This window comes from Sinocyclocheilus anshuiensis, unplaced genomic scaffold (genome assembly GCF_001515605.1).
Source record: "Sinocyclocheilus anshuiensis isolate Anshui unplaced genomic scaffold, SAMN03320099.WGS_v1.1 scaffold836, whole genome shotgun sequence".
In the NCBI taxonomy this organism is placed as follows: domain Eukaryota; kingdom Metazoa; phylum Chordata; class Actinopteri; order Cypriniformes; family Cyprinidae; genus Sinocyclocheilus; species Sinocyclocheilus anshuiensis.
This window is the reverse complement of record NW_015551122.1, coordinates 315,517-327,868: the sequence shown is the minus strand read 5'-3', so window position 1 is coordinate 327,868 and position 12,352 is coordinate 315,517. Positions and strand designations below refer to the sequence as shown.

At 36.9% G+C, this 12,352-nt stretch overlaps 1 protein-coding gene across 2 annotated transcripts in view; it reads left to right on the top strand.

Annotated features, from left to right (window-relative positions):
* LOC107663109 (neuroligin-3-like) overlaps nucleotides 1-12,352 on the top strand; it is a 184,438-nt gene that overhangs the window by 74,028 nt on the left and 98,058 nt on the right. For both annotated transcript variants that reach the window (XM_016453264.1, XM_016453263.1), the window contains one exon: nucleotides 8,108-8,293. In XM_016453264.1, the coding sequence (XP_016308750.1) occupies nucleotides 8,108-8,293 (186 nt within the window). The remainder of the gene's footprint in view (nucleotides 1-8,107; nucleotides 8,294-12,352) is intronic.

Below are 12,352 nucleotides of genomic sequence, written 5' to 3'. Positions count from 1 at the left end.
ATAAAGACCAAAGATTACCTGTTAGATTTACCCAAAACGAATTATATCTTATGTTTAACCACTACAGAGACATCAGCGCCAGCGGCAAATGTCAGAAGGACTAGCAAAAGAGGAGGAAGAGTACATGTAAGAAGTGGAGGATGAGGAGAGAAAGAGTAAGGCTTAGAGAGTGTTATCAACACTGGATCTGTCAGACCAGAGGGTTTATTCTCTTTGTCTATCAAAACAGAAGGCCTAGCCGAGTTGAGGCTACTTTCGTCGGGAAACATGAGCACTGAGTGCCCGCTGATCGCGTGGAGCTCACGTCTCCGAAATCAGCGAAGCACATTTTCAAATAGGCGCCGTCTTTATAAATAAACCGCAGATTTGTGTTTTAAACAACTACATTCTCACTTGAAATACTTTTAAAACTACATTTCATGACACAATAACAGTAATATTTAAAAATGTATGCAAATATATGGTGGTTGTAATACAATGCTGCGTGAACTCAACCAATCAGCATGTTCAGCACCCAAGTCCCCACCATGAAAAAGTACTACCCGGAACTTTATTTAGATCCTGGGTCCTGCGGTGGAAACACACAGAGTACCGGGACAACATTACTTGTGATGTGGACAAAGTCCTCAGGCCAGACTCAAGCACAAAGACATGATGCTGAGACAGAATTAATCTCTCAATGACCCTGATTTTACAATTGCACAACTTACAGTATTTGAGTGTACTGTAACATGCTATTCATTTAGAGATTTATTTGACCTTTTTGGCATTTGCAGTTGGACTGCAGTATTTTTGCAAATATTCAGTACTATTCAATATTCAGCACAATACTATTCTTACTGTACATACAGTAGGCCTATACAATATATTCACCTTGCACTGTTGCAATTACTATACTTTTTTACAGAACTGCAGAATTGTTTACTCAATACAATATACTTTTTCTGTAATGTTCTGGATGCTGTGTTCTCTATTTTTCTCTGTAGTGTCTAATGAATGCTCTGTAGTGTTTATTTTATTGACTCGTGTGTGTGATCTGAGAGCACAGTTTGATTTTGAGTGCAAGTGAAATGGTTTTGCAGCGATTGTTTGATTTTGACGGAAGAGTCAGAGGTTTCGATACAAACCAAATTTGTGTTTAAGGTTTTGAGAAAATGAGTGATGGTTTCAAGAAATGGGTTTTAGCCATTCAGAAAAACTGTAACATACACAAAACACGAAACAAACACGTTTGACAGCGTAAAACAGCAATTCCCAGAGTCCCTTTCTTTATCGGAAATGACGTTCACAGACCCGCCCCTCGTTGCCTTCCAAAATAATCGCGCTTTGTGAATCCAACATGTCGGCGCCCGTGGAGGTAGTTCTGTGTGCAGATTCAGCGGGTCAGCTGTTTAACTGCGCGGTTTTCGACCCTCATTCCGGGTCAGAGTTCTTGTCCTATAGCGGGGGCAACACCTCTTCCCGGTCTTTAACAGTCCTGAACGGAGAATACATATTAGGAGCTCAACTCGGCAAGAACTTCATCAACGTGTGGGAGATCCAAAGAAAGGTGGCTAGAGAGCTAACGTTACTGCATCTGAAAATAAGCTCAGTTCAGAACAAGCGTTCTTCAGTTTAATTAGTTAACTAAAAGAAGATAATTGTTAATGGACAGTTGACATGTCAAGCTGCGACAGCGGTGACTTAAGTGCTGCTTTAATATTTAAATTAATTAAATATTACACGAAAGCCTTCGTACTTTTTAAAAATGTATGTCACATCGTACTAGCTTAAAGTAAAAAAAGCTAAGCTATATTTCATACAAATATTAGCTTAAAAATATTGGTAAATGGTAAAATCACAACCATGTTATTTGTCAGCGTAATATGCATGTTGCAGTCATCACTGATAATATAAAGTCAAGCTTTTCTCATATTTTAATAAGCAATGTGCAGAACAGGCTATTCCAGGATGATGCACAAGTTTTTAATTTTAGGAGAATATCCACCAACATGTGCTTTCTGTCAAAACCCCTTATCCATGATGCATGATTTATTAGATTGTACTGGTTTTAACTAGGGATGCACCGATATGAACATTTTGGCCGATACCGATAACTGATAATTCTTTATTTTTGAAAGCCGATAACCGATATGTTGGCCAATAAATTGTGTGTGTGTGTGTGTGTGTGTGTGTGTGTGTGTGTGTGTGTGTGTGTGTGTGTGTGTGTGTGTGTGTGTGATCCGAGAGCACTGTTTGATTTTGAGTGCAAGTTAAATGGTTTTGCAGTGATTGTTTGATTTTGATGGAAGAGTCAGAGTTTTCATGAATTTAGAGTATTTGGATTTGTGTTTAAGGTTTTGAGAAAATGAGTGATGGCTTTAAGAAATGTGTTTTAGCAATTCAGAAAAACTGTAATAGATTAATAGAATAAAGACCAAAGATTACCTGTTAGATTTACCCAAAACGAATTATATCTTATGTTTAACCACTACAGAGACATCAGCGCCAGCGGCAAATGTCAGAAGGACTAGCAAAGTCGAGACTGCTCTCGTCGGGAAACATGAGCACTGAGCGCCCGCTGATCGCGTGGAGCTCACGTCTCCGAAATCAGCGAAGCACATTTTCAAATAGGCGCCGTCTTTATAAATAAACCGCAGATTTGTGTTTTAAACAACTACATTCTCACTTGAAATACTTTTAAAACTACATTTCATGACACAATAACAGTAATATTTAAAAATGTATGCAAATATATGGTGGTTGTAATACAATGCTGCGTGAACTCAACCAATCAGCATGTTCAGCACCCAAGTCCCCACCATGAAAAAGTACTACCCGGAACTTTATTTAGATCCTGGGTCCTGCGGTGGAAACACACAGAGTACCGGCCCAAAGTCCCTAGTTCCTGGGGAAAGTTCCTGCGGTGGAAACAGGGCTTTTGAGGACCTTAGGATCAGGGTCTTATCAATTTCATCACCAGAATAATGTGCTCAGTCATTATTTTTGCAGATTGTGGGCTTGACCCCAATAGATGCTACTTGCAGCTATATTTATTATTTAATTTATTTAGTTTTATGGATGTTTATCATTTTTAACTAGGAAACAAGACAAACATACATTTGTGTGCCATTCTAATATACAATAGATTACTAAAAATAAGGTAAGCATGTGATGTTTTAGGCTCTTGGGAACGCATGAAATGTGGAAACAGGTGGAAAATTTTGATATTTCAAACATGAGGCTTTCTGATGAGCTGTCCAGGTGACAGGGTAGATGAACGTGGAGCAAAGCATGGGATGGACAGCATTGTGCAATCCACCTGACGGCTTTAGTGATGAAAGAAGGTGAGGAAATCTCCAGCAGGGCTCCAGACTAAAAAATCAATTAAGGAGCCAATGGCTCCTATAAGAAACAAAATTAGGCGCCAAATTATTATTTTTTAAGTGCCACAGAATAAACACGTTTTATTTATTTATTTATTAACACATTTCAGTCATAGATGTCCTGGGGACTAAGGTTCACTTAAAGTGGAAACTAAACATCTTTTCCAACTTGAGAACTGTGTACACAGAATCTGTGCCAATATCACAGACTATAACTATGTCAGCATCACTTGGCCATTGAGTGTAGTTTAGGCTCCTCCTCAATGCATCCTATAATGCATCCTATAAATGCTGTCATATGTCCTGCACACATCCAGTCTGTTTTTCTTCATTAGTAACATGCAGTTATATAGGAGATGTTGAATTTTACCTTTAGCTCCTTACATTCTTTCTTATCATGTAGACAACAGGTTAAGTAAAAATATGAATATGCAATATAGCGCATATATTTAGTAAAATGCTCCTCATTATAGTTATTTTTTCTAGCTGACTAATGGATGCCAAGTGGTTATTCTGAGGTAAATGATTGTTACATGGTATTGTTTACAAGCTTTACGATTAGTTTTCCACAGTTTGAAAAGACTGAATGAGTGATTACATGACACATTTCAGTTAGTTGTACTGTAGGCTATCTTATAATGTACCTTTTGATGTTCATTCATGTTTATTTCGTACTACAGTAGTAAAGAGAAGAATCTGATGGGTTCACGTGCCTGCATTAAAGAGCGCCAAAATGGTATTTATTGTTTGAATTTCATTTCGTCGGTTTTGGCATAATTTTAAAGCTGATACTTTGTTTATTAAAATGTAACAAAGCAGAAAGCTTATAGTGATTATTGGATGGCAAGTGCTCTACAGATATTAAATTCATGCATTAACAGAACACAGCATATGGACTAAAGATCTTGTTCTAGATAAAGAAGCCATATTAGTATCGATTATAAACGAGAATTGATATTGCTAATATCCACACAGATGATAGCTTTACCTGTTGTAGTTTGTTCAAGTTGTGCATGAAATAGACACTGCTTTTCTGCGTGCTTTACTTTGCACGTCTCCGTCATTTTCGATCTGCCACAACTGTTTTTCCACTAAGTCTTTGTGCATCGTCTCCGTTTATTACGTCAACGTAACAAAATATGAGATTGCAAAACAACCAGGAAAAAAGGGCATTACATGGAAAATGTAAAATCATAACACGTAAATTTATATAGTTGCCAGTGGCGATCTCAGCAAAACCTTGCATAAACCTTGCATAAATATTTTTGTTCAGAAATGTGACCGTTTTAGACGCAGTCTGGAGCCCTGTCCAGAGGGTTTGTTGTATATTTAATGTGGTTATATTCCAGCGTCAGCTCCTGCCGAACTCCAACCAGCTCAATGTCATGTCATTGGTGCCGCATTGATCGACATATGTGTGTGCGATTGAGCCAAAAAGTGTTTTACAATGGTGGAATGTGAAGTGCAGGATTGGCCTGAGACAGAGCTTTCACCCTCTTTCAGCCTGCTTTGTGAACGACACCTATTGTTAAAAGCAGATAATAAAGTTGAAAACTCTTACAGGAGAGTCTGTGTTTCATCACCTTTAGTGATGTTAAGTACTACTGATATTGGAAGTCACCTTATGAGCTTTTTTTCTGCACACAAATTGCCTCTGGATAGCATATTCCATTCCCCAAGGGGATAATAATATTGTTATGTATTGCATTATCATCAAATTAACAAGTACCATCATCTCTAGAGACCATATATGATGCTGAAAATGTACAGATAGCAGATTACAAATACATCGCTCTGTGTGTGTGTGTGTGTGTGTGTGTGTGTGTGTGTTTTCTTTAAATCTATTTGTGTGTAAAATCTTGTACAATTCTGTGAGAGTCCTATACAACATAAACATAGTGAAGTGATGCGACAGGCAATAACAGGTTGAAGCAAAAGCAAATATAATGGCTCAGTTCAACCTCCATATGACCCCAGTGCTTTGTAAATTCTACAAAAGCCCTGCATAAAACCATGAGGCATAAAAACCTTCTTTAAAAAATCTTAATTGCTTTCCAGAGAAAACATTTGCTACCACATTTCCAATTAAAATACATCCACAAACCATGGAGAATATATTTTTAAATGTAGCCTGTGGGTTGGTTTGCTTCATGGTCCTTGCATCATGGACACCCCCAATTTAAATAGAACCATTTTCAGTCCAAGCCATTCCTACTTGTTTTTAAGAAAATTTGTTGTGTTTTTATGTAAAATGTTTTATACAAACATTATAACAAATTAATAATAATAACAATAAAACAAATGTAAAAATGATTATAAAATAATTAAATAAAAAATAAAAGGATGTAATTGAAACGCATATTCATAATTATTATATAAAATATGCTGAAGACATGTCATTGTAATGGGATGTTGACAAAAAACAATATAAGACGTGGTAACACTTTATTTTAAGGTGTCCTTGTTACACATGTTACATGTACTTACTATTATAATAACAATGAATTATGCATAATTACATGCAAGTAACCCTATAAGCCAAACCCTAATCTTATCCCTAACCTTATAGTAAGTAATGCATAATTACACTGTAACAAGGACACCTTAAAATAAAGTGTAACTCAAGAGGTTTTACATTATTACTGTATTATTATGTAATTTATTGTGAAATTCTATAACTGATTCATTTAATTTGAGTTTTCAACTTGCTGCTCTTTTACACCTCTAGTTGTGTGCTTAGGTGAGGTCTCCCAGTGAATAATCACATGTTTGGTTGTGCTCATTAACAAGCATTTGAAAAGCAAAATGCAGTGATGTGTTTTGCATGGATATAAGTGAATTAACTCATTTGATTTGATTCGGCGTGCGGCTCAACGTTAATATAATGTGACATAATGAAGTGCAGAATGTCTGCCAATGCCCTTGAGGTGTTCAGGAAAGCTGCTCTCTTTAAACCTATTTCCTTTATCTGTGCACGCTCCTCTGTGCGGGAAGCAGCATTTCAAAATACATGCTTTATTTGATATGCTAATACATTAAATGCTGTTCAATTGATTTGTTCCTGATGAAAGCACAATAAAAATGGATTTGTGGAGCAAGATGGTGAACCTTCCTTTCTGTCTGTGCAGGAAGAGCACTCCCTTCACATTACAGTTGTTTGCTGATATAAAGAGGTGTTTAATCACTGTCCATTCAACATGCTAACAAGCTAACATTAAGCTGTGCCCAAAAATAAGGCAGCTGCCTCGCTTGCGTTTTTGTATAAAGATTCCTCCCAAGGAAATTCAAGTGAGCTTTAGACATACCCAAGCAAGTATTTTCTGAGTGCAACACTTATTTCTTGGAGGAAATGGAATCAACCACTTCATTAGATGGCACCAACCGCTGACTTGCATGCATTGTGGGATATCACAGGCAGTAAAGGATACATTATGCTGCCTTCAAAAGCCAACCAGATGAAGGCAATGCAAATATATGGATTCGGACATGCCTTCCTACTTTCCTAGCTTTCAGACACTGCTAGCAAATTGAGATCACATGCAATCGGTCTGTAAATAAAGTTGATATTGCCCATCATTCATTGGTTCCTTGATCGTAGAGAAAAATTATCTTCAATTGTAATGTGCTTCTGCTTTATTTGATCACCATGTTGATCATCTACCACGATCAGTATTGCACATTCTATAAAATATGGCTTAATTTACACATGGTGTAGCAATATTGCAGCACATTTGGTGCCTGCTTAAACTGAATTGCAGGTGGTTATTGAATAAGATGCAGGGGTTTGCACCGAAATGCTACATGTTAAAGTCGCACAGCTGTTTAGTGAATCCCCTCTTATCTCTCTCGCCCACTCTCCCCTTCTCTATTTCAGTCTCTCGTTTTCCCTCACATACGCACGCACACACAGTGCCACACATGTTAACACCAGCCCTGCAATTTGAGGCCTCCCCTCTAGAGATGTCAGGTTGTCAAAGCTAACCATACAATGTCGGAGTGAAGACGGGAAGCAATCCAGATAAAACATTTAACCTCTATGTATCAGAGAATTCATTTCCCTGTTAGCAGCGCTAATAATGGCTAACAACATGTAGATTAACATTGGCTCAGTCATGTTTCTCTATCCCCTGCTAGAAAATCTGGTTAGGAATTCTGGTTAATAATAATACGCAATAATGTGTTTGAGCACAAATATTGGTCAACACACTATTAATACAGCATTCTACATTAGCTTTTATTATTTTATAATGGAGCGTGTTTTTCTTGAGATGTCCTTCAGAAGAAGAATGCTGCCATTTCTACTATTCTTCAAGTTTTATTTCTTTATGATTAACGTTTGTTCAAATTACAAAAAAAAAAAAAAAATTATGAAGAAAATGTGAGTGGCTGTGTTTGCAGTTGCCAAAGTATTTGGAGTATTTTAGTGCATTGCTATGCACTTGCAGGGGTTTTACAGTCCAAAGAGATCACCCCTCCATGATATTCTGGTTTCAAGATATCCATGGGATTTTTTCACTTATTTTTTCACATCTACCAGGCAAAAAGTCAGATTGCTCGAAAAATGAACAGTACACCTCTCCTCAGCGAGCTGCACAGTGTGAGGTATCATTCAAGTCCATTGCAAAAACAGTGTGAGACCAATTATGAAGTTAAAATGCATGAGTTTGTTTGACAAGAGCCTTAAGAAGGATCCTCAGGTGCTGCAGGTTCTCTTAATGCTATGTGTCCTCACTCTGTTACAGGGTTCCTCAGCACAGGAGACCAGGCTGCTAAGGGAAATTATGGGCTTTTGGATCAGATCCAGGCTCTACGTTGGATAAGCGAGAACATTGGCTATTTCGGCGGTGATTCCAATCGCATCACTGTTTTTGGATCAGGAATTGGTGCCTCTTGTGTGAGCCTTCTGACCCTGTCCCATCATTCTGAAGGTAGGAGAACATTTCATTCCACAGAAGAATAAGAAAATCCTTGTCAAATTAAATTCCCTTTAATACTCAACTTTGCATAATAATCTTTGCATCATAATGTAAAGGATTGGGAAAAAGTAATATTGCAAGTTAAATACTTGAGCTCTTTCCAAGGATAACTGTCAATTAGCATGAAAAATCATGTTGATTTATCACTTAGTTTGTAAAAATGAATGAAAAAATCCATTAACAGTAAATAAATTACTAATATGTTGCCATATCATTTCCAGTATATAGTTAGATTGTTATAAATACTTATTTTAAAAAGTATTGACAGTAGACATTCATAGATTAATTATCGCAATATAATTAATAACTATAATATAAAGATTAACAATATAAAGAATAACTATAACACTTTAACCCATATCATAAACATGTAAACTCAATAAACCTAGTTACTTGTGCAGAAGGAAACAGACAGGGACATGGACGAGACATGATCTAACAGTCCATTTACATCGAAATAACTGCATCCACTGTACTCACAAGAGTAACCAGAAGTACTTTTTTTTCATTTATTCTATTTTGCAAACTAAGGCAAGAGTCGAAATTACCTTGTAATCAACATGTGCTGTCAAAAAGTTATATTTAATTCCTATGATTGTTATTAGTGGTTCCACACAACCAGTATGCACAAAAGTGTTGTCTTTACTTATTTATGGTTGACTAAACTGTTTAGCATGTGTGCTATAAATTCATGGTGGACAATATAAATGAAAGACATGTTGCAGATGTGCTGATTTTCTGTCGACAACCTGTTTGTGATTTTGCATAAAACACCAAAGTGCTTTTAATTGATGCCAGCGATGATGGACCTAAATCCAGCAGTGAATTGCAAACAAAGTGTGTAAATTAACATGCATAGTTATGTATTTATGCAGCGATAAAGAGACAGCAGTTTTCCACAGGACTTACCAAGGTTACATTTATCATCTTAGCAGTTGTACATTATTGTAGCAGACTCTAGATGTAAATCTAAAACACATTCCCAAGAGGCTTTTCTGAGATGTGAGACATAATTATAGAAATGTCAGTTGGCTTTGTGGGTTTCCATGTCATCCAATTGACTGTTGAACTTAAATATGTTGAATCATAAAATTTAAAAAGACAAATGTTAACTGCAACTATCAACTCCTTTGAGATAAATATGTATATAATATAAAAGCAACACATACATTATAAAGATTCTAGATATATTTGAAGCTGTGACATTGTACATGTTGAGATACAAGAAGTTGATATTGTATCAGGCAGGCTGTGGGAGACTATTGTAAAGGAAGCCACTGTAATTCTTTGACTGTCATGATAGATAGATAGATAGATAGATAATATATATAGATAGATAATTTTCAGATAAGGTCTTAGACTGTTTCTACACTTTGCTTCCTGCCATGAATAATTTTGCATGTTTGTTTGCATTCTCCATATTGCATCAATGCCTTATTAATTGCTTTGATTTACTTTGGTTTTGGATAGATTTATTTTACCATAAATGCATTTTCTATTCAAATATTCCATATTGCTAAGCTTCATGTAGCATGTTATTATACAGTCAACCGCCTCATTCCTTTCTCAGTAAATTGCATATTACTGATGCTGATGTTTCCCCTGAATAGAAGTATTTTTCCTACTTGGTTTGATGAGATAAAAAAGCAGTATTGGGGGAGCTGGGTTTTACTGACAGCCTCTATAAACTATCAAGATCCTTGAAAATTGAAACAGGAATCCTGCTATTGAAGAAAGGGGTACTCACCACAACTACCACCAATATCAATCAGCTAGCTCTGCAATAGTTCTCAAAGTTGTGATTTTAGCCATCACAGCAAAGGAGAGGAAAAGGATTACCAAATGATAATGGCGAGGCTTAGAGGAATGCAGCAGTAAAGAATCCAACTACTCTTTTATAAAAACTAGATGTCATCACAACTTGCAGATTGAGAAATATAGTTGCTATATAGTGCTTATATTAGCACAAGTACTACAGTTTAAACTAAGGCATGATATTTGGGAGACAACTGAAGAAACATGTTCAACAAAGTGCTTGTGTACCATTAGTGAGAAAGATGTCCAGGCCAGGTCCATGTACACTCTGGAGATGATGTTTGAAGGGTTTCAACTTATTTTTGGTTGAGAAGCTGGTAAGCAAATGTATGTAACAATGTGTTAATCTGCAAATGAACACATCATTGTACCTAATTTTAAGAAACATCTTAGCAACATTCTCACAGATCATGCAAAAGAAAAAAAGAAAATTTCTCTGCAAGATAGGTGTGCTGTCTGAAAATTGCTTGTTCTGCTAATTGGCAGAAGACACAATTGCCCTTTGAATAGAGGAAAGAACATCTTCTGATGAAACGGATTTCATGCACTGTCCAGCTATTGGACAGGACAAATCTGAATCCCACCGACAGTGCAAGAGCCATTCACATTTCCCCTGACCCTGATCCCTGGGAAAACACAATTACCTGAATCCCATCACCTGAAATACCAAAGGGCCGGTTTAAAAAAAACACTTCAGTGCAGAGTGTGAGATTGAGTGTGATGTTTGTTTGGCAAGTGTGTGAACATGCAGATTTGCCTTTTTCTTTCTCTCTCCTAATAATAATTATGATGTCAAATGAGAGATGGCTTCACTGGGCTGCTGCTGGAATATTAAACAACTGGAGCTTTGGCTGTGTGTGTGTATTGGAAGGATGTTGGAGGCCTACCAGCAGTGTTACTGAAGGTCATCGGGAGTCCTTTTTTTCTATTCCTGTAACTAATCAGCCTAAAAGCTCTGCTTGCGAGGACATGCTCCCCTTTTAATGGAGCGTCTCATACATTAAAGGGGACTCGTGAGGGGCTACGTTGGAGGATTCCTTCTACCCATGTCAGCTCTCATTTTTATGAAGACTTTTGGGTTATTGAGGACCATAAATATGCACACTCAAATTGTGTTAGTTTTATTAGCGGGATGGTATTCATGGTGGTAACTTTGTGATGTACGACTTTCAAGCGTTAACACTTTGAGCTACAAAACTGTGCATGAGTAAGAGGCACTTGAGTCTAATGAACTAAATGAGATGATGGTTTGACAAAGACTGCATTGAACAAATACACATCAGAAGTAGTGACACAACATGTTAGCGAATGAAGAGATATTTTCTGTGACATTACGGTTAAAATAATGCACTGATAAGTCCTAGCCAGTCGACATGTGACGTCATAGCTTTTCTTTATGACTGAATATGGTCCAGTTTTAATTGAAGCCATAATATTGCTACACTTAAAGTGACAGTGTCTCATATAGTGAATAAAGGCTCTGAAAAGGAATCAATCTACTTTATGACTTTAATTCAAGTTAAGCAAGTCCATTTGCTTTTAGTGTACTGAAAGCACTTAGTTTAACTGAACATCATTCTCTGGCTATCCTCAATCACTCCACACAATGTTTTTACACGTCACAACAGTCATTCACGCCTACGCTCTTCTACTGGAATTGAGAGTTGGTGCCTAACTTCTTAAATAATTATATTTGTAATTTTTTAGGGTTTTAAAAAAGCATTGACAAAGCTTAAATACTGGGTGTTGTGGAGATGGTGTTCTTTTTGTGCAGAACAGGTTCTGAATAATTTCATTTATTTTGGAGAACTAATATTTCAAGTCAAGTCAAGTCACCTTTATTTATATAGCGCTTTTAACAATACAGATTGTGTCAAAGCAACTGTACAGCATTAATTAGGAAAATAGTGTGTCAATAATGCAAAATGACAATAGTAAACACTCATTTTTCAGTTAAAGGCAGTTCATCATTGAATTCAGTGATGTCATCATCCAGCTCAGTTCAGTTTAAATAGTATCTGTGCAATCAAGTCAACGATATCGCTGGAAATGAAGTGTCCCCAACTAAGCAAGCCAGAGGTGACAGTGGCAAGGAACCAAAACTCCATCGGTGACAGAATGGATAAAAAACCTTGGGAGAAACCAGGCTCAGTCGGGAGGCCAGTTCTCCTCTGGCCAGACAAAACCAGCATGGCG